Source organism: Manacus vitellinus, unplaced genomic scaffold (assembly GCF_001715985.3).
Source record: "Manacus vitellinus isolate BGI_N305 unplaced genomic scaffold, ASM171598v3 scaffold_6_pilon, whole genome shotgun sequence".
Lineage (NCBI taxonomy): Eukaryota > Metazoa > Chordata > Aves > Passeriformes > Pipridae > Manacus > Manacus vitellinus.
In genome coordinates, this window is record NW_021940750.1 from 33,468,990 (window position 1) to 33,491,902 (window position 22,913).

A 22,913-nucleotide genomic window follows, 5' to 3' on the forward strand; every position below is an offset into this window, starting at 1 on the left:
GAAGCATCTCCATGCTGGTCTGTGGTACAGAGCGTGGCAAGTGCAATGGGACCTGTTTGGTGTTCAGCTGCTGAAGTGAATCTTCAGACCTGGAGAACAGCTTAGCTCACTTAAGGTCAAGGCTGTAATGAATGGTTGAATTTAGAGCAGTCCCTAGAATAGGAGGAAGAGAGTCATCAGTTCTGAATGACTTCAGTTCCTGGGTGTTTTCCAGGCCTCTCCTTAGCGAATCAAACACCTCACCAGAATGCTCTGCACACATGAGGGCCTGCATAGTGTTGGGCAACGTGTACATCAGCAGAACAGCCCAGCAAGGGGCTCTGTGGGCTCTGCTAATGAGCAGGGGCAGGGCTGTCCCGTCACCGTGGCTCTTCAGGGACCGGCCTTGCCCTCAGTGTGAGGCCACCGTAAGCAGGAGGAAAAGCTTGTCCTGGCTCTGTTGCTGTAGGAAACCACTCCTGTTTTTCACCCCTGTGGCCCTTTGGCTCTCCTTAGGAGAGACATCAAAAGCAGTATTGCAGGGTGGGAGAGATGGTGGGACTTACCAGTGGCAGAAGAGGAGCTGGGTGAGCAGCACCCTGGCTTGTGTGGATTTGAGTCTGGGGCTCAGAGCACCATTTCCCATATCATCTAGTGCTCTGTTGGAGTGAAGCTGCAGCCCCCAGGGCCTGCAGGAAGAGGCCTCTTCCTCCTCTGAGCTCTGTGTTCAGGGGACAGGCAGGGACGTTTATCTCCAGCCTGACCGGTCTGCCTTGCTCGCTTGCAGGTTCCACAGCTACAGGGTCCAAGTGCTCACACACAGTGTGTGCCTGTGTAAGGCTTGTTCCACTGAGAAACCAGCCCAAAAACTGTGACAGTTCACAGCAGGGGCCTGAGCTGCCCATCAAGAGGCAGCTCTTCTTAAAAGGTCACTTTCCAGGTCAGAGCTGCACTCGGAGTAAATTGTGATGGAATAGGGATGAATTCTGCTGTGCACAAAGGAGAGCTGAGCTCTGGTTTGTGCATCTAATAGCTGGGCTAACTTAAAATACCAAAGACTCTTCTCCAGTTTTCTTTCTGCCTCTGGCACGATGAGCTTGGTGTGCCACGGTGGGCGTTTCATGGTGTAAAATAGGAAAAAAATTGTCTTGTGTCTGGTTAATTCTGCTGAAGAAGCAAGGAAATGTGGAACCACCTTTGCAAAGCAGTAAAAGTAAAGGCAGTGACAAAAGCATTTGTCAAGGATAAAAATAAAGCAGAGGGATAAGAGCCAAGGTTTATGGGGACACACGCTGTTTATTTAACCAGCATCCAGCATTTCTCATTAACTTGCTGTTACCTCTATCTTACCCTCCCCTTCTGTCCTCTGACAACATGTGAGAATAAAGAATGTTTCATCCTTGCCTTTTTTTGTCACTCAGATGATGCCTTTTCCCAGTTTTCTGTCTTGGAAGCAGTAGCATTCCACATTGCATTGCAAAGCTGAGTTTCATTGATCTAGCAGCAGAGTACAGGGAAAGCAGGGGATGAAAACAAGTTCCTAAATTTGGACCAAACCAAAGATAGACATGCTACTAAATGAAAAACCAAAAACCTGGAAGTAAAGCTTTGGATCAGCACGGCCTTGCATTGAAATTTGTGGTTATGCTGATTGCACCTGTTACACTGGCTATGCTACAGGATTTTCTGGACGCCTCACAGCCAGGCTCTGGGGTGTGGAAGTGCAGCACAGAAAAGGAGGTACCCCCAGTCCCAGTGGCAACTACCTAGGCTGGTATGACATTCAAGCTGAGAACTAAGCCTCAGTCTCTTCTTAAAGGGGTGCCTGACACCCACCCTGCCTGCAGAGCACCCTCCAGCCTGGCTCCTGGTGCAAGAGCAAAGGGCTGAGGCAGAAAAGCAGGTTTCCCTAACAACCTGTGGATGCCCTGTCTCAAACTGTTCAAGGCCATGTTGGCTGGGGCTTAGAGCAGCCTGGTCTACTGGAAGATGTTCCTGCCTGTGGCAGGGAGGTTGGACCTGGATGATCTGTAAGGTCCCTTCCAACCCAAACTGTTAAACTATTCTGTGATTCTATGAGCAGTTTCTTCAGCTCATAGACCCTCTCTGTGCAGATTTGGAGGACCTCCCCCTGCTCTCTTGCTCTGATGAGCAGCTCGGGCCCATTTAGAAATCTGTGTCTGTGCAAAGAGTCTGTGGCCACCAGCAAATCTGGGCTCCCAAACCAGTTCCTCTGTCTGTAGCTGCCAGAGCTTGTGTGGTGCTGCACAATTTGCTGTTGAGCCTGAAGGGCAGGCAGCCTCCTCTCCTCCTGTTTCTGGGGCGGACAGCAAAGGAAATGAGGTGTTAAACCCAGTAGGAGCTAGAACACAGCCCTGCTCAGCCTTGATGCCATTGGAGACAAAAAGGCCTGCCAGCAATCCCACTCACCAGCTGCCGTGTGGAAAATCCTGGAGTGTGCTGAGATTCGGGAAAAGGTACTAAAACCTGTCTTTGTGAGTGATGGGGGTCCCTAACTAGGCCATGTCCTGGAGCAGGAGACTGAGCAAAAGTGGGGGCGAGTCTAGAGGAGGAAAGGCTGGAGTGATCTGATCTCAGCTTCTATTTTCAAGCAGGTGGAATAGATCAGTGGGTTTGAAAAGGGAATAGCAGCAGTTCCTTCCCTTGGCACACTTCTCCCAGGATTGGGCAAGTTTTTAGGACAGTCACTTGTTCCTCCTCCCAGTGCTTATAACAGGGACACCAGTGCATGGCCCCAGTGGTCACCTCTGCTGCCTGCCCACAGCAAAGGTCTGGCCTGTCAGGCAGGGGGGAGTACCCACAAGGAATAAAATCACCCACTGGCACCTCCTTCTCTAGATGTGCTTTTCCACAGAAGAGCACCCTGGTCTGCTGCTGTCTTACCCTGTGTCACAGAGCCCTGGCTGGCAAGGGTGGGTGCTACCCTGGGGCAGGAGCGAGCTGGGGAGTGAAGGACAAAACTTTGCCTAATCATAGCAAAAAGTCTCTTCCTATCTCAGCTGGTTTCATTTCTCTGTTCTGGTCTGAATCCAGGCTGGGTTGGGGCCAAGATGCTTCTTAGCCCTCGTTTCTTGTTTAGTTGCTAGACCAACTTCTCCTTTGGCTGGCTGGGTGCTCTTCTGCTGCCCTTCCATGTGGCTGAGACTGGCCCCTGAGCGAAAGAGGAAGGAAAGGTCCTGGTCTCACACAGGGGGAGTGGTGCAGCTTCTGCAAGTGTCTGTCACAAGGCAGGAAGAGTAGGAGTCAGACTTTCCCAAGCCTGGAGTTAGATCTCTTTCTGGCCGCTGCGATGAGTGTGGGTAGGCTGAAGTGTAGGACAACAAAAGCACTCTGTTGGTAGATGTAAGTGGAGTAGTTTGAGAACATCCCAAATTTTCTTCTTGGCTAAGTGAAGCAATAATTATTCACAATGCTGTGAGAACTTCCCTGAGATTTTCTGCCATGGAGAAGGGAAGAGAAAGGGATTTGCAGTATGCAAAGAGGACCTTCAAGCTTGTTTTATAGTCATGAGGCTCAACAAAGAACTAGGAGACACAATACCACAGCCCCGTGGCTATTTGTCCTGTGTCCAAGCTGCTGATGACCTTCCTGGAGGTCCTAAATATTCAGTCAACTCAGATGGTCAGCCAGTGATGTCCCTGGAGAGCCAGAAAGTCTCTTGGATCCTCACTGTAAGGAGCTGGTGTCTGAAGGCACTGAAAAGGGCTGTGTGTCTCCTTTACAGCCCTGGCCACAGCCAAAGTGTGCCCACCTGCATCAGCTGGACCTGAGATATTCCATGCATGTGCCAGGGAGGGAGCTGGGGGATGTGTGCTGAAGTCTCCCCGTTTGGATGACTGTGACCATCTCACTGCCACCACTGAAGGAAGCAGCAAGCTGCTTTGTGACTCCCTTAGTCTGCAGCAGTCCATAAAAATCTCAAGCGTTGGCTCTTGCTTAAACTGTCATATGCTTGAATTCAATAAAATTCTCTCCCTTGGCAAAGAAGTGAAGCCACCTCTGATTCAGTGCTAGCCAGGGGCATCACCCCTTCCCCTCCTGCCCCAGCCCAAGCTGTTCCTGGGCTGGCTGCCAGGACTCCATGCCTCCTGCCATGGCCATGGTCCTGCTCTCTTGGGCAGCTCCGCCCTACCTGTGACGTGCTGCTGACATTGTCCCTGGGGAATCCAAAGGAAGGAGCACTTGTCACCAGGAAGGACAGGTCTGTCAGGCGCCTTTTGAAGCCTCAGAGCCCTGGGAGTGGGCAGGGCTGAAGTAATGTGTTCTCAGAGCAAGAACACGCCAGAAGTCTGGAGGAAAAACAGTTATGGAAATAATAACAACAGTGGCAATCAGAATAGGTGGGATCAAACTCAACACAAAGACAACACGTCAGCTGAAGCAGGCATCTGTTTCCGTGGAAAAAGTCATCTGCTCCTGTGATGAGCCTGCACCCGCCTTGCCCTTGGGGAGCTGGAAGGAGGAGAAGACAGAAGGAGGGGTGGGGGTGGCTCAGTGCACTGGTGGCCAGACGTGGCAGTGCCTGAGCTAAAGACAAAGCTCAGTGCCTTGGTGTGCACGTAGGAAAAGGCAAGGGAGCTCTTGTCCCCTCTTCCTGCTCCTCGACAACATCACCTGCAGCTTTTGTGAACCTCTGGGCCAAGCTGAACCTCAGTGGGGTGAACACATCAGCAAAAACCCTAATGGTTTACAGGAAACATCATGTCAGGTTTGGCCCCGTTCAGCTTGGTCAACTCTGAGGTGACAATAGGGACCATTGGTGGCTTAAAACAGGTCAGTCCCAAATTGCAGTAACTTGTTGTGGCCCTGAGTCTGTGGACTGCAGATGGATGGTCTGGAAATATGCTCCAAAAGTGAGTGGAGTCCCATCCACAGCCTGCTGCTGCGGGGTCAGGCTGAGTTTGGAGAGCGATGCGGTTGGAACTCACCAAGTCCTGGTCAGTGAAGGGCTGTGCCCTGCCTGCTGGCACTGTTCAGTGGTGGCAGCCTTCACTGCCTGCCAGGTGTCCTTGAGCTTGGCCCAGACCCAGCTGGGTGCTGGGGGTCCCAGTGGTGAGTGCACTGGTGTGCTGTGACCCCGCCACTGTACACAGGGCAGTCCCTGGTGCCAGATCCTCGGGTCTGGTGGGTGCTCACCTGGCCTGGCACCCCCGTTGTGGGGGTTGTCCTGCAGGACCCCAAGGGGCTGGTGCCACATCCCTCTCTCCTGGCCAGTGTTCTTGTCACCTGCAGAGTGACATTCAGGCTCACAGAGCATCGCTCAGGCCTGTGGGTTTTGCAAGCCCAGACTGGTGTGGGTCTGTCCCAGGGCAGGGTAGGGGATGCAGCCCCGTGGAAGCACCACATGTGCAATGGGATGGGGGCTCAGCTCCCAGGACCCATCAGCTCTGCCACAAACACCCCAGCTGTAACAGCAGCACCCTGCTCTGTTCCAGTTCTGCACTCTTCACAAAAACATGGGCATCCCCAAAAACAGACCTGATGTCCTAATGAGACTTGCCAAGGATTTCTGCTGGGCTGCAGCTTCCAGCCTGCATAAGCATCAGCCCAGCTGGAGATTAAACAATATCCTTTAATAGGAACAGACAGGCACCCGTTTCCAGCGCTGGGGGAAGAGAGCACTCCCCATTCAGCGCTCCCCCGCAGGCAGCGGGGCCGCAGCGGGACGGGGATGCCCTGATTTGGAAGTCTCTTGCTCGACCCAGCGACTCGAAAGGCGGCTGTTTCCTGCACATGGGCCAAGGGAGGCTTTTTATTTAGAAGATTCTTCGCCTGCTCAGTGTAGAGGGGAAATCAAAAGATACCAGCTCGTGCTCCAGGCCCGCACCGACTGTGACTTTGACCTACAGCAGACACAGGAGCTCCCACCGGTTTGCCAGAGCCACGCGGGCTGGGGCCTGCTGGCACTGCCATTTATGGGGCTCCAGCCCTCGCCCTGATTAGATAGTGCTCACCCAGCACAGGGGCACCTCTCCCTCCTCTGCCCACAGCACTGCCCTGCTCCTCCCTGGGAAGGGGCTGCCGGAACGCTCGTCTGCGTAAACAGGAGCTGCCTTTAAAAATAAACTGAGAAAAGAGCCAGGCTGGAGGGCATCGCTCCCGTTTCCATGAGAACAAGGGAACACAGCCTGCCAGGGCAGCTCAGCTCTGGCCTTGGCTTTCTGACCCTGCTTTCACCCTGCAGGAAGGTTTCTCCCCAGCTTTTCCCTGCTTGTACCCCTTTTCCTTACTGGGGCTCCTTTGGATCCTTGCTGTGGTCCCTGCTCTGTGCAACTACTCCTGCTGCCCCCCAAGCCCTCTGAGCCTTCCTGGGGCAGCAAAGCTCCATCCTGCCACTACCAACACCCCAGGGTGCAGTGGACAAGGGGTCCCACACCCAAAAATGGCCAAAACTTGGAGGACAAAGCCCAGCACCTGAAAAAATGAGTCTGGGGACTGCAGACCAGGATTTGACCACATCTGTTGCAGGGTGTTATTGCTGTCAGCACTTGGCTTGGCACAAGAGTCTGTCCCAAGCTGGGTTGGAAGGTGATGTCCCCTTTAGTGCCCTCCCCATGCTGGTGGGACATGACCTGTGGGACACACCAGGGTCTCCAGCTGCATGTGGACCAGAAGGCTCTTCACCTCCAATAATGTGCTTTTTACAGTCTTTTCCATTCCCAAGAGAAATTCTGCAGGAATTTTCTATTTCTGCAGGAAAGGCAGCAGGGAGAGGAAAGGTTGAGCTCTCTTGAGACCTTTGTACTTTATTTTTACTTTTGTTGTTGGGTTTTTTTTAATCTTGAGGAAGGAACAGACTAAAAGGGGCATAAATAAAATCCAGCTTGTTGGGACAAAAATACTTGGTTGAAATCCCTGCCCAGTGTTGTGAGTGAGTTTGTACATAAGAGAGACACTCGAGTAGGGGAGGATTCTGCATCTCAAACCAGGATCTTTTACCTTTTCTTCTACATTCCATCTGAAGAAGAAGAAGAGTGACCAGGTTAACCCTCAGCTCTGAAGAGGGTGAGTGGCACAGGAGAGGATGGTGTCCAAGAGCCCCTTCGGCCACCCTGTCCCCAGCCTCAGCCAAGAAGCTGTAAAATGAGGCTAATGATACTCTCCAAGGGCCAGTTAAAAGCCTGAATGATGCTTTTCTAAATGCAACATCATAGAAGCACAAAGTATAGTTAGCATCAGGCCTGGCATAAGCTGAAGGAGTGATCCTGTGTTCTTTTCCAATCCAGACTTTGGGGTTTTCACTGTTGCTGATGCCCCCAAAGCCCAGCCTTGGAGGTTTCCTTCACCTGGGTCAGCATCATGTTCCCTCACCTGAGGGTCTGGGAGAAGGCTGTACTATCTTGGAAAGGAGAGAAAATGCTGTCAAGCTTTCATCTGCTCGTAAAACATACTTTAGCTACATGCTTCATGCAGAGTGTGAGTGCCATGGCTTAAAATAAATAGATTCATATCAGTTTTCTTGTGTTACAAGGGTCTTAGCCCTAGTGTGGCTTGGCAGTAGTTTCTCACCACAGGTTACCCTTTCTGAGAGGATCATTTCCAAGTCCCACAATATCTTCCACAACAGCTCATTTGGACACTGCAGCCCCTCAGCCAACCCCTGTGTCCTGGGTGCCAGTGTGAGCTGTGGCCAGATCGCTGCCGACGTCCAGTTCCCTCTGCCAGCTCCTCAGGGATTTCTCAGTGGGGTGGAAGGACAAGACAGAACATGTTGGGAAATAGCAAAGAGAGAATTATGCCAAGTTCAGAGATTAGTGGTTGGCTTATTAGGTTTTCCCCTAAGCTCAGTATTAAGTAATGTTAAATGACCCACACAGAAATCAGAAGGGAGGATTAATAAAGTTTAATGGTGGAGGTTTGTGTTTGGAAGTGTCATGGGACTAAGCACTGGCTTAGTGGTTTTTTCCCTCCTCGCTGGTACCCATTGGAAGATGTTTCTTAGTATCTTAAAATTTTTTTTAAAAAAGGATTTTACCTCACTTCCTAGATTTACGAGTCTTTTAATAAGTGTTCCCATGCCCATTCAGCCTCAAATATCTCTTGGATTTATAACTGTATTTCACTGTTTCTCCATATCTTTTTGATGTATTTATTCCAAATCTCTTCTAGGTAATCTAATCTGTGTTTTTGGTGGTCCCTGCTCAGGGCTGGCTTTAACTGGAAGGGAATAAACTGAGCTGAAAGGCACATTAGGTGGGCACTTAAACAACTCCTGTATGAAATGATGGCTCTCCAGACGAGTTGTTCTTGGTGGAGGCTTCACTCTTGAGCTAAGTTGTATGAAAAAAATCTCAATGTGCACATATCAATGACAATGGAAACTACCTCAAAAGAGAATGAGGGTGTACAGGTATCCCAGGAAAGGCTGAATGAGTACACAGACTATCCACAAAGACATGTCATTGCTGGCTTTGGCACTGATTATACAAAAGTATTTGGATAAGATAACCATGGCCATCTGCATCTTCGGCTGACCCACTGCTTGGTGTCATTTCTCATAAATACTGCTCCAGGGCCAATCCTTATTCCTTGTAAGGAAAAACAAAACACAACTTCAGTCTGCTTTTAAAGCTGCATTTTATACCACATGCAAAGGTTTTCCCAGCTACCCGAGTCAATTCAAAGGCATTTCCGGGGAAGAAGTAGGAGGCTGCAGGGAGGGGTGCTCGGCCCCTGGAGACTTCCTGGTCCCCCCAGGAGAGGAGATGGACATGGCACCTTTCCAACAGTGGGGTAGCAGCCCAGGGCTGCAGCCCAAAACATGCAATCCTGTTGTCTGTGTGAGGACACAAGTGACCACCAGCAACAAAATGGTGCTGAGCATCTGCGACTGCCAGCAGGGAGACAGGCTGGATGCTCTAGGAGTGGCTCATGGGGCAAAACTGATAATTCCCAATGGGTCTGGGGCCTGATTTTGTCCAAAATTTAGGTTACTGCGAGGAAGTGAGGCACATGAGCCAGGGCAGAGCACTGTACTTCCACAGGGGCCCTTCCTCTCTGATATTCTCAGAAAACAGCCCCCTGTGCCAACAGAACACAGAAAACACACTGTGTTTCTGGGCTGGTCAGTCCCTGCTTGCTGGCTCAGCCTTGTGCCCAGGTGAGCCCTTGGCCCTGCTCCACCTCACAGCACCCCACGGAATGAGTGGGAGCAGTGGGATGGCCAGAGGGCACTTCAGCCATTCACAGCAGCTGCTGCATTCAGTGCCTCTCGCACAGCCCTGCCCAGAGCTGGCTGGTGCAGCCCCTGCTGCCTCCCCTCCCACAGCTGATCATCTACCTGACTTGCTTCCACTCAATGCTGTCAGGAGGTGCTTTGCAGTGAGAAATGGTCTATGTGGTCACCAGTGGCCAGGGACACTGGCCAGGACACAGCCCTTTGGGACAGTGGGGAGGTGCAGCCATCTCCAGCAGTTACCTCCTGCTGCTGGGATAGGGCTTCATAAAGAGCTGAGGGAAGTGAGAAGGATGGACATTCTGGGATGTTGTGAGAGCTAGTGCAGGCTGGAGATCAGCCTCTGGAGGGCCACAGGCAGAATGGGGAGGTGCCCAAGCACCTGGTGGACACAGAAGCTGAGCACAGAGGCAGCTGGACACACTGCAGCCCCTGCACGTGTCCATGCATGCCTGGCCTTGCATTCCCCCCTCAGCTCTCCTCTGGCCTCCCGGACAGCTGTAAGAAACCCTCAAGCCTCTTCCAAAGCTCTCAGCAGTGGGAAACCACTGAGCTGTTGCTTCCCACCCTCTAGAAAGTGCAAGGTTTGGGTCACTGCAGTGGCAGACCCCCTTCCCAGGCTGGAGCCACCCCTCAGTGGGAGCAGAGAGCACCCTGTGCCACCCACCAGACCAAGGAGGGGAAAGGGTGCTGGCAGCAGCCTGTCCCCTTGGCTGAGCAGGGGGAAAGGAAGGACATCCCAGAGTCAGAGGGAAGGAGGTAAGGCACTCATTCCAGCTCTGGGGAAAAGAGCATCCTCAAGAGCTCAACAATGTTTCCCCTTAAAACAATGGCTTACTTGAAAAAAAAAGTAAAAAAGAAAAAAAGAAAAAAAAGAAGCCAGTCATCGCTGTCCCATGGTGAGGAGCTGACACTCTGGGGCCATGAGTGCTCCTGTTCATCACAATCCTCTTCTCATGCACATTCCCACAAGTATTTCTGGAGCCATCTCTCTCCAGACAAGTCCCAACTCGGAGGCTGTTACAGCAACGATTCGAGATGATGGTATCCCGATGCCCTTTGCTCAATACAGCCCACTTACGGAGCAACAGAGTTCCACAGCTCTCCTGGTGTTCATTCCCACCAGAGACCTCTCCTCTCCTGCCTGTCTGGACATCATCCGTCCCTCGCTCCCAACACATCCTCTGGATTGGCACCAGCACCAGGACAGCTCTGCCAGCTTCCTGGTAGTGGCAGCTGTGCTGTGCCCAGCAGCCTGGGAACAATGTCATCCCGAGCAGTGATTAGTGATGATTCAGGGGATTTCACCACAGCGTGGAGGGAGACCGGCCAGTTTCTGTGGGCAAACCGCAAGGACTTAGAGAAACACCAGCTTTCCTGCCCAAAATGACTTCACCACTTGTGCCCCAAAGCCATCTCGTTTGCATCTTGCTGCCTCCAGCCTGTCTCTGGCCAGCTGGGTCAGTGTAGCAGACAAATCACCCTTGTGCCAAAGCCAGTGCCCAGGCTCCATCAGCTCCCATGGGCAGAGTCAGCACTAGAGCTGAACCTGCTACTGGTTTTCCCTCCAGCTTTGCTGCAGTTTGGACGTGCAGCAGCACCTGAACTGCAGACAGACACTATTTACACCCCATCAAACCTGTCCTCAGAGTATGTGCTCGCTGCCCTGCCAAGCCAGGCTAAAGAACATGGGTTTTCAGGTGAGTTTGTTTTCCAGGTCGTCCATTCCCAAGTAATCCAGGAAAGCTGCCACATGCTTGAGTACCACCATCAAACACCATCACAGTAAGTCACTGCAAAAATATAAACTGACACTTCCAAGGTCTCCTCAGCACAGGTTATTCTCAGTTTCACTCTCTGGTCATCAATAATGGATGTGGAAAAAGCAACCAGACTGCAGCCAAACCTCACACCCACCGGCACTAAACACAGGGAGAAGCTGAGGTCCTTCTGTCAAACTGAACTTCAGTTCTGGTTTTATTCTGAGATTGCATCACAGACAGCTCAGGGTTGCCCATTCTGTATTTTTAGCTGAACTTTTCACATTCATTAAAAAACTTCAATGTTCACATTTTTGTACTCATTTTCCTGGGTGTTGAGCATGAGGCATTTTGCCCTTTGAAAGTTTAATTCACACAGATATATATACACATGCATATATATATATATAAATATACATATATATATATAAATGGTTTTTCACAGTCTTACTCACTGGCTGGAGGAGAAAAACAAAGATGTTTGGTAGGTTTGGATGCATCTCTCTGTTTATTTTTACCCTGTCTGATACTGCAGATTTTCCCTGTTAATTGTTGATCACAGGCTGAGTCTACACCGCCAATTTAATCACTAGGCCCGCTCTGTGGGTGTAGCAAGGTAGGACTTCTCACCTGGTGCACTCAGCCTGGCTCTATGCAGCATTTGGACAAAAATAAAAACCCAGATGGTCTTTCAAAAGGCAGGGGAAGCACAGTAGTTCATGTACCAACACCTCAGGCAGCCCTCACCGCTGGCAGCCAGGGAGGTGCTGGTGGGCTGGGAGTCCACTTATGGCCTGTGCCTTGAACTGGAGTTGGTCAGGGGCTTGTGTGATTTCTGTGTAAGAAAATAAATCCTAACATGTTAAAAACAGGGGAAGATGGTCAAGCAATGGAAGAGGCCCAGTTCTGATTAGCCTCTCATCTCAGCCCATCACTGGGCTGGGCTCCCCCTCCACTGGGGTCAACTAAAACCTGATGAAGCCCTACAATGGTGGGGAAGTGCCCTATCCTGCTGCTGGAGGGCTGGAGAAAATGGTCAGCAGGGCTATTTCCAGCATTGTAACTACGCTTTTTTACAGGAGGTGGGAAGGCAGACTAGCCAGAGGAACATGTAGGAGCCAAAGGAGCCTGCTGGCCTGCCGCTACCCCAGGGGAAAAGAAAAGCGAACAGGAGATGAAAAGGCTGTGATGCTGTCTCCATCCTCATAAGACAGCCCTGCCTGCCATGCTACCACATTTTTTGTGTGGGGGCGGGTGGGTGGAGACAAAAGAAAAAAAAAAATCACTCAAACTCTTCTGCTCAACCTATTCCGTGTTGTGTAAAAGTCTGATTGCACTCATCTGAGGACAGGCTGGAGCCTAAACCCTCCCAGGTGGGTGCTGGAGTCATTAGGCAATAGCACCTTCCTTTTCCTTCTTGGCCTAGAAATGGATCCTGGACAAAATGGAGAGCTGGAGGAAAGCATTGCCCTGCCCTTGGCTGTGGTTGGAGCTGAGCTGAGCTGAGCCAAACAAGGATCCTCTGCAGAGGGCAGGAGTCGAGCAGGAGCCTCCTGTGCCCCAGGCAGGGCTCTCACCAGGCATCCAGCAGGTAAAACCACCTTGCTCCATCCCTTGTTTTTGTGAGAGAGGAGGCACATGGTTTGGTCACCTCATCTCAAGAAGCAGGAGCCTCCTTGGAGCACCTGGACCTGCTCGTGAAGCAGCTGTTCTGTCCCCTTGCTTGGCCAGAGGCACAAGGGAGCGTGTAGGGAGCTCAACCACTTTGCTGAGGCCTGGGAGCCTCCCACACCATGGAAGGGTGCCCAGGGCTGGTGCTGTGGTGCTGAGCTTTACCACCATCCCTCCTGTGGCTGAGTCCACAAGGGGGTGAGAGACCATGAATCATCTTCCAGCAGATAGGACGGAAGTGGGATAAGGAGCATTTATGGGCAGTCTGCTGCCAGTAAGTGTAACTTGAGAGGTAAGTGGTTTCCCAAGCAGCTTGATCTGATCAAGGACCCTGGGGTGCCAGCAGGCAGCATGCTGCTGTGCCACACATGCCCACAGGAAGGAGACTGGCCAACTGACTGCTGCCAGCACAGCCATTGCCTGGTGCTGGCATGACACACCAGCCAGGGCTGGGCAGCTGCTCCCTGAGGGAAGCAGAAGGAAAAGACAGTGACAAACAGAAATTCCCCTTGGAAATGTTATAAAAGTGGTGCATGTCTTGCAGCATCTCAGACAACCTGCCAGCCAAGAGGGCAATGTGATGAGGGGCTGCCTCAAGGCAGCAGGATGGCAGCGACTATCGCTGCTCCCCAATCTGTGGGTGAGAGAAACCCAGCTGAGACGTCATGGGTAAGCCTGGAGATGGTCCCAAGGGCTCCCAGCCCCTGTCCTCCCCCAGCCTGCACCCACACACCTCCAGCACTGTTGGGGACAATGGAGGAGCCTGTGCACTGCCCCAGGCCTGGTGAGGAATGACACCATCACTGAAGGATGTGACAGGAGCATGAGCCAGATGGCTCCTTCACAAAAGCTATGGGACACAGGTGGCTCCATCAGCAAGGCAAATTGCAGTTCCCCTGTACAGAGCACAGCAGTGACCAATAACCTCCCCTTGGTTTAAGACCAAGAACCCCTGTCCCACGGCATTACCTGGCACAATTTTGGGTGCCCGAGGAACAAGCGAGTGGCTGCTCCATGCAATCCATATCAGGCACCCAGGGCACAATGGCAAGTAATGCCAAGATCCAAACCAAAGCTTTTAAGGGAAAGGGGTGGAAGGTTTCATTTCTCTCTTGATCAGAAGTTATTAGCAAGTCCCAGCTGGGGTAGGTCGCTGTGTCCAGCCTTTTGCCACAACACATTCTTTCTCTGGAATATTTTCAATTGCTTTGTACAAGCTGCAACAAAAGCATGGTCATGTCATTCCTCATGGCAGCAACAGGAGGGAACACAGCAAAGGTGGTGGGTGGGAACGAAAACCAATTAAAATAAGTGTTTTCTAGTTGGATTCAAGCATTAAAGACTGGCTTGTTGCTTTGACCACAATATTTTAGCCAGCTACTGGTGCTGTCTCAGACTGCAGGGACTCAGGGGCTAAAAGGAGACAGATGGATCAGCTCCCAAGGGCTAAGAACATAGGAGAAACAAGATGCATAGAGAGAGAAATGTTTTTATTAGTCCAGCTGATATAGCTAGAAAAAAATAGACAAGTTTTCAGGCATCTCCTTCCATTAGGTAATTGCTGTGAGTGCAGTAACGACGCCGTGTTGAGGAGAGGCACCACTAAATGAACACTCTCTGATTACAAGAAGCAAAACCAGCTATTTGCCAAGCGTCTGTGAACAGTGACATGAAGCACAGCATGGGGGAATCTAAAGAATATACAGAACCAACCGGTTGTCTCTTGCACCATTTTCTCTTCCCTGCTCTCACAAGCTTCGTACAGAAAAATCCCTGTGCTGATTAACTCAAATACAGGAACACCCAGCACAGAACAAAACTCTTACATGTGATCTCCTCTCCCCCACCCAGTTAAATTTGAAACACATAGAAAGCTGTATTAAAAGAAAAAAAATCTGATCAGAGATGTTCACTCAGCCTTTTCTCACCAAAATTAAATTAGCTTTACCCCAGCTGGAGTCATCTCCTCAGCTAAGTGACAGCCTGCAATCACAGCCTTAGAAATATCACAGCCTTTACAAAAGAAAGCTTCAGTTATCTACACAAACCTATATAAAGCCACATGCCGTGGAGCTCTGCATCAACCTTTCATCATGCTCCCTCTATCAAAGCTGGGTTTTAGCTGTGGGTAGAGCTATTGAGCAGGTGCATCTGCATGAGCTGCAAAGCTGCTGTTTCTAAGGGTGTGATGCTCATAGTTATCAATACTTCTGGAAAATGTTGCTCTTGTAGGTTAATAATGTGATGCTTCCACGCTGCAAGCACACATTTACAGCCATTCTGAAGAACACACACCCAGAGAACAGCCTGAGCTTGCAAGCCAGACCCAGTTTGGAAAAGAAAACTAACTTACCATGTTTTAATTGACTATACTGCTCATTTTTAATTTCATGGGACAACTGGTGCATGGGCCATCAAAAGCCAGCTGAAGAAACCAAATTATCTGGTATTTTCCCGTAACTGGCAGCTTCCAGCCCCCATCTCTTCCCTGGCTGAAATGAAATCACTTACAGAGAAGCATGGGTTTAATTAATTTAGATTTCACCTCACTCCTGAGCCTCAGAAGAGCCATTGGTTGTTTATACCACCTCTCTACAGAGCCTGAGAATGAAGACAATCTTCTTCATACAAACTAGCTCAGGGTCAACAGTACTATGGGCTGAAGTCTGATCTCAAAGCACTGCTTAGTAGCCCCAGGAGGAGCCAATGGAGAACAGCAGCCCTCTGCACCCAGCCCTGTCTCCTCTCCCACACAGGAGTCAGCCTGGCTTGCTGTACTCAGGATAATAACAGTTTATAGTTGGCATGAGCAGATGCACAAGTCAAAGCCTTGGAGGTAGGGCATGTTTGCAGTGACTCATGTTTAACGCTAGTTCTCAAATTTACAGCAACTACAATCAAGTTAAAGGTTCAACTTTTGCTTTAACATTTCAACTCAGGTGGTCTGCAGCAGCACAACCAGGAAGATGTACTTGCACACAAAACCAGCCCATCTAGCATAACTACAAAACCCAAGTCACTTAAATCTCAAAGACATTCAGTTAACATATCTAAGACATCTCAGGCCAAACAATAGTTTATTTCATTTTGAGCAACATCTCAACCATCAAAAAAATAAACTCTAACACAGATGGATGGAAGACTTCTCTACAGTGTAACTAAGTGGGCTCTGACCCCAAGGGTTTGAATTGGAGTGACCTTTTATTATTCATCCAATAAGTTAGGAAGCATGAGAATAAAGTGCTTTATTTCTGAGCTGGCATGAGGTCATCAATGGACTGGCCTTTTTCAAGGCGTTTTTCCATTTCAATGAGCAGCTTCACACCATCCACCACCATCTGCACCAGCTCCACCTCAGAGAAGCCAAGACGATCAGCATTGGAGACATCAAACACTCCTCCAACAGCAGCTGTGTCCACACCACCTGCAGCAAGAGATTTAGTTAGAACACTGACCACAGCCAGAGCAGGTGAGCCTGCCTTTCTTCCCTCACCAGCTGGAGGTGGGGACACAGCAAGATGATTCTCTACAAGCTGCCACTGGTGTCTCCTCCTACGTGCAGAGAGATAAAGCCACATGTGACTGCCAACATGAACCACAGACCTTGCCACTAGGCCAGGTCTTTTTTCTTTTGACCCATGAGCAAGCTAACCCACGGTCAGAAATAACTTCTGACTAGGAGATAGCTCCAGTGGGTAAATCTGGATTCCCATCCCTGCTTACAATGTGAACAGCTGCCACCAGGTCCATCTTATCTGGTGCTCAGAATGACACACAGGACATAACCAGAGAGCCACATGTAGCACAGTGTAAGCAGAGCACTGGCATCCCCAACTCCTCCAATAAACGATTTAAAGAATTTTTTCTCTCCACGTGCTTTACAAAGGAACCTTCTGGATGGTCTGACAGGCAATGACAGTGTGAACAAGACATGGCTCTGGCTGTAGCCAGGCTTCTGATGGTGTCTTCGGGCACACTGACCTGGCCATCAGTGTATAACTCTCACCTGTGCCTCGTTTCTGCAGCCGAAGTCTCTTGAGGACTTCTCCGAACTTCTCATTTTTCCCAAGGTGTGGCAGCTTGATGTGCACACCAGCACGGAGCCCTGTTCCGAGGTTGGATGGGCAGGTCAGGATGTAGCCCAAGTGTGGATTCCACATGAACTCGTAGTTTTTGGCCTTGAAGAGAGTTTCTATCTATAAATAGAAAGAATGGATGTTTAGAGATTGTTCTCTGCCTGAAGGATGTAGGACATCCATTAGTGCTCATTTACAGCTTCAGTCACCTAGCAACAGCCACAACACTTGGAACAGCTATTTCAGTCACATAAGCCCCCTCTCCATTTGGAAAAAAGGGCCACCAACAAGGGGCTTTTAAGGCCTTAATCTTGCTCCTAGTGGGGAGACAGGCTAAGTTTAAAAGCTACACTTCTTACATCACTATCTCCTGGAAAGCTTGATTTAGTACATGTCAAGCTGACACATCTCTTAGGATCAGGAAAAGGGCTGGTAAAGCTGAAGTTCATATCAAAACTAGGAGAGAACAGCATCCAGCCTAAAAACTTCAGTCCAGCTTTGCCCATCCTCATTCAAATAATTTCTCCTCTCACCCAAGGTGTCTCAGAGCTTTAGAGAACTACATGGAATTTCTTTAAAATACATTTTAGACATTTGGATAAGGGTGCCACCATATCAGAAATGTATTCTAGATTTCATAGCTGCAAGGTTTTTTACCAATATAGGTGTTTTGGAGCCCTCACAGCTCGGGACCTCATCATGATGTTTCCAGAGATCCAGGCTATGAAACACAACCATGCAGGACTCGGGAGGGGGCTTGAAGAAGTTTGCATTTCAGCACTAACTAGAGAACCACATACCACATACCAGCTCAGGCAATATTGATTTACCTTTGTTAGCCCAGTACAGAAGCGCTGAAATACTTCCTTCATGTTGCCACCTTTTTGCATGGAAATAACTCTAAGGTGATCCTCCTCATTGATCCAAACAAGGAAGGTCTTGTTATCATTGTGCCTAGGGGACAAAGCAAACAAGTCGTTGTCTTCCCACCTCTCATTTTGAAGAGCACTAAATTGCTCATCACTGTAGCTTTTATTTCAAGAGGCTCACTTAATTGCTTCATCAAATAAATGGATCTTACTTCTTTTGTCTATGCAGTTAAGTATAGACCTGCTCTTCTCAAGAGGTAGTTTGAATTGGCCTTTATCTAAACAGGTCAAAGTAATAACATGGCATCAACCCCTAAAATCTGCTCAACCCCCTAGCTCACTTGAGGCCCCATTTTACAAATTTAAGCTATTTCATCTGCTCAGCAGTCTGCAAAAGGGTGACCAGTACAGACTCTGAGGCAGTCTTGTGCTATGGACATCACTATACCATGCTGACCATGTATAACAGAGTTTTTTCATCAGAATTGTCAGATGGTGTTAAATTGCATTTCGTATCTTATTTTCACTATTAATTTTTGATCAGAGCTTTTCAGAGATGCTGTAAAAACCTCTGAACAATGGTACTCTCTTGTCCCAGCTTGCAGCTGACAGCAAGTACTCTCTCCGATGATATTTATCATGCTGGTAATTTCTGAACTTGATTAGGATCAAAAATTAGCTAGTACCCAAGGAAAGTTATTTATGCAGACAACACTAAGACATTACACTTCAAGTCTGTAGATTAGTCATGCTCAGATGACAGCGCTATCTGGTGCTGGCAATCTGCAGGTAGATGATGCAATCTTAAAGGTGACCTACAGAAACAACGCGTGCTTCCTCCTCTGGGTTGTACTGAAACAGCTGCAGTAATAAGACTGGAGCATTCCTGGTGATGAAAACCTAGCCCTTAACTTACAAGGGAGCAAGCTAATTATGCTGCAGAAGCTCCTGAGATGCAGAGTTTTATGTAGGTGACCTACATCTAACAAGCAGAATCCTTCCATTCCATACCTCTGCATCAGTCAACTCCTGTCACAGAGTCTCTGGGGACAGGGGGAAATCTTATCACTAGTACAGGTAAAGTCATACTAGTCCAGCACCAGTGAGTTTCTGCAAGCAGAAGTCATGAGACTCCAAGGGAGTAACTATGCATCCAGGACCAACTCTGAGCTAAGACACTGCTATGGTTTGTACCACAAGTTACTCTCAGCTCCTGGACAAGAGCTAAATGTAGTGGTACATCTGCTCCATTAGAAGTGATCTACTTTTATAAGGTGATTAAATTTTCCTCTGGTGCTTCACTAACCTGGGCTGGATGGGCAGCCTCTGGTTCCAGGCTAGCCAAGCTGGCTTGTTCCTACCAGCATAATAATACTTGTCCAAATTCTGCTGGTTAAGCTGCAACTTTCCCCAGAGGACAACACAGAAGTTTCTCAATAGATTCAGTATTACAAGTTGAAGCTGCTGTTTAGCCCAACAGTACCAGTCACCACCAAAACTACAATATTTTTTTGCAGGGATCTCATACAACTCCATTCTTCCAGATATACTCACCAGATGCCCCTGGCATCAGGCCAGTCTCGTGCCATCCCAGATGCCAACAGAAGAGGAGAAACTGGCTTGTCAAACAAGAAGTGGTCGTCAATCAGCTGCTGCTGCTCTGCATCAGTCATGTTCCTCAGAGCATAGTACTTTCCCTTGAGATCACCGTCCAGACTACCCAGAGCTGAAAGAGAGAGGCACTTTCAGGATGGGACCAAAGGTGTTAAGACATTCCCAGCACTTTACAGACCACACACACAGTATGGCCATGTCTGATCTGCTGCGTTTGGTTCCTCCCTTGCTTTCATCTGCAACAGCAATGCCTTTGTGGCATTGCAGAACTTGAGGCACTATCAGATGATGTGTCTGCACCTTCCAGGCTTATACAAGTAGCCTTTGTTCCCTTACATGCGGTATAGAATCCTTACTGCTGCAGAACTTACAAGTGGACTGCTTTCTTCCAAGGAGAACCAAGGTCATGAATATAACAAACAGTATTATTCTAGTCAAGGACTATTACCCTGCCCTTGAGAGGTTTTGGAACAACCACTCTCCCAGCCTCCAGAATATGCACCTTGAGCATATCATCATTCTTTTACCTAATGGCATTGGAAGGCAACAGAAACAACTTCCAGCTGAGGAGTTTCACTGAAAACTAAGACTTACTCTACTCAGCTGCAGATTTGCAGCAAGACTACACCTCTAAACAAGCTGAGCATTAATGAAAGTAAATTAAAAGCAGCCACAGAATACTGCACACCCATGACTCAAGCCCTGTAGTTGCCACATACCTGTTACATTTCAGGTTTGAGCCCTGACGAACCAACTTCTTTCACCACACACACAGACAGAAGCTTTTGAGATCAGCAAAGGTCAACTTAACACAGCCCAACTTCCCTCTGACACGTGCTCTTGCTCTCAGCTACACACTGCAACGCTGAGGCAATGCTAATGCAATGAGCCTTTTCCAGGGAAGGCTTCGTGTTCAGACCAAGTCTCCCGGGAGGTGGCTTTTGCCAACTGCCTCCATTTTCAAACTGCAAAGAACAGCTTTTGCACAAAGGACAGACATATTTCCCTGATGCACCCAGTTCTCACTTACCTTCAACAGAAAGCTTCTCAATAGCCCGCCTCTCTCCTCGACTACAGTGCGGGGGGAGACAGAATCCACGGATGCTTCTCCCAGTTCTGACACGGGAACTTAGCACATAATTGGGATCCAGGTCATCACCTCCCTATAAATTGGGAAATCAGAGAGTACAACCCTGTTACCAAGATACCTCCCCTAAATACATTTGAACGTGCACCTTACACTTGAGGTATTGACACCTTGGTCTGTAAGACCGTGTCTTACTGCAGGACTATTTCCTTCAGCATTAGGTCAAGTATGTGTGACACAATCCTTGTTTAGAGGCCAAGGGTACAGCTACTAAGTAGTCCTAAAAGACAGGGATACCACCAGACCATCAGTTTTATGTCCATTTCAGACTACAATCTGGGCTTCTGTTACCCCTTCAGATCTGCAAACTAGAAGTATCAACATGATGCAGAACCTTCTTTAGGTAGGTGTTTACTCTTGCAAACAAAACTTATTCATTACTGTTCTCCAAACTTTCTTATTTTCAGTATGACCTACAGCAAGCCCATCAACATGTCATCAGGAACTCCTAGAGTTTACAGTAACATTTGAAATCCATAAACCAGGCAGAAATCCTTACTCCTAGCCATAATATCTATTCGATAGTATGACACCATCAGTTGATATTTAAGATCCAAGATCAGATAGCAGGAAGTGTTTAATTTTTATGACAGGCCATGACTCCTAGGACAGTGTTGTTTAGGCTTGACTACTACAGCCCACGGTTCATGGAAATACATAAAGGTGTTTGGCACAACCTGTGCCACAGCAGCACCTGAGGCAAGCTCCTGCTGCATGCCAGCTGCCTGGTTCTACCCAGCCACTGACACCCTACAGCAGCAAACTCTTCAGTCTGACTGCATCAGACTCATAGCCCATGTGTCTGTGCTCCATGGGAGTCAGGGGACAGAGCCTGAACAATCAGTTTAGGCAGCTGCCAACAACTTTACAGTCCTCAGACCAGTAACCTGTAATCGATCAGAAGTTTATACCTGCAGGTTATCAGCATTCAGGTCGGTCTTGTGCTGATCGCTTGGTTTGTAGCCACCATGCCTGTCTTCAATAACTGGATCAAAGAGCTCCTTAAACACGTCATAGGATTCTTCATCACCAGCCACACATCCTACTGTCATTATGAAGGGATGGCCTGAAGTGGTAATAAAGTCAGAAGAGCTAAGTTTGGGTGACGTTTGGCTGTACTCCAGCGCAGCACTAACCAGGCAAGTTCTTTAGTGGCAAGTCTAGTCACTTAGAAATTCATTCTTACATAAAAACATTTGGAGAGACCCTACATTTTGCACTTCATCCAGTTAATCAAATGCAGTGCTATGGAAACCCATAGCTGTTGTCATTAAACCATGCTCCTTTGTCAAGCTTGGTTTAGGACAAATTTGCACAGCACATCTAATTTTACTAACTAATTTAGATCACTGGATAGAAGTTATGTCTAAACAATCATGCTTTGCTGTAAGCAAGCATGCTTCGCTTTTTTGCTCCTTCTGCTACAGAGCTACATTTCTGTAGTCTGCTCATAAATACCACCTCCACAAGATTAGTTTTAAGTCACCATATTCAAAAGCACCAGTTACTTCAGCTGGTTCACACGGAATATTCTCAACGCGTTTTACCAGGATTATCAACCCCAGTCTGAATGACATCATCCAGGGTGAAGCCACTGGGCGTGACTCTGTCTCTCAGTTTCGTGTATAAATCCAGGGTTAGAACTTTGGCCATGTGGTTGTTGTGGGTGCTCAGGTCCGGGTACTCCTCATCAGGAGGCAGTCTCTGATTATTTAGTTGGGCCATTTTGATATTGCTAGAGTAAAAATAAATACTGTAATGTTAACATGTAAACACATCTGCTCCCCCTTTTTCATAGAAGTGCTAGAGAACATCACATAACCAGTTTGGAATAAGAACAGACCAGGACAGCCAGGTAAGCCAACATTCCCCCCCCTCCCTCCCTGGTTGCATTATAATTAGGATGTATTTGGTTTGAGGTTTTTGGTGTTGTTTTTTTTTTTCCTTCAGATTTAAAGTATTTAGCAGAGTAGTTACATAATTGAAGTGTCTGGGAATTGATATGTCAGATCACAGCATGGAACATGGTTTGAAGGAGCACAGCCTCTTAATAAGGCCATGCCTTTAGCGCAGTCTCTCAATGCTTTGCAAGATTTGCCCCTCAGCAGCTCAAGAGTTTTGGGTGCCGTTGTCAAGAAGCACTTCCAGTCAGGAGGGAGAACAGATCATTATGCAGATCTAACGGTCCCATTACCTGGGTTGTCAACCCCAGTCTGGATGCAATCATCCAGGGTAAATCCACTGGGGGTCTGTTTATCTCTCAATTTCTTGTACAGGTCCGGGGTCAGCACCTTGGCCATGTGATTGTTGTGAGCTTTCAGGTCAGGGTACTCATCCTCAGGTTTGTACTTCATCTTCAGGAGGTTGTGGCTGTTTGAGAAGGGCATGGCTGACCCTACCGTAGTCACTAAGGGAGAAAGAGGGGAAGCCTATCACAGGGGGCTTGGTAGCCTCCGAACCGCCCGGGGGAACGCCAGGCACCCAGGCAAGGTCACCTTGGCTCGTGTTCCACCCGCGCCTTTCACACCTTTGCTGCTACACCGCTTTCCACAAGCGCCAGGAAGGAGGAAAAAAACAGAAGTTCTTCACCTCCACCAGCCT

General features: G+C 48.8%; 1 protein-coding gene across 2 annotated transcripts; it reads right to left on the reverse strand.

The window, feature by feature from the left end:
* Positions 1 to 14,079: 14,079 nt before the first annotated feature.
* Positions 14,080 to 22,719, reverse strand: CKB (creatine kinase B). 2 transcript variants are annotated; one of them, XM_029964189.1, is made up of 7 exons: positions 22,507 to 22,719; positions 21,224 to 21,378; positions 20,196 to 20,328; positions 19,106 to 19,277; positions 17,513 to 17,636; positions 16,613 to 16,802; positions 14,080 to 16,030 (listed from the first exon to the last, which is right to left on the reverse strand). In XM_029964189.1, the coding sequence occupies exons 1-7, from the start codon at positions 22,697 to 22,699 to the stop codon at positions 15,852 to 15,854; spliced, it is 1,146 nt and encodes a 381-aa protein (XP_029820049.1). In that variant the 5' UTR covers positions 22,700 to 22,719; the 3' UTR covers positions 14,080 to 15,851. The 2 variants fall into 2 exon arrangements, with proteins under 2 accessions (XP_029820049.1, XP_029820050.1); XM_029964190.1 differs by lacking the exon at positions 22,507 to 22,719 and adding an exon at positions 21,860 to 22,076 and having other exon boundaries at positions 15,665 to 16,030.
* Between the last annotated feature and the right edge of the window lie 194 nt (positions 22,720 to 22,913).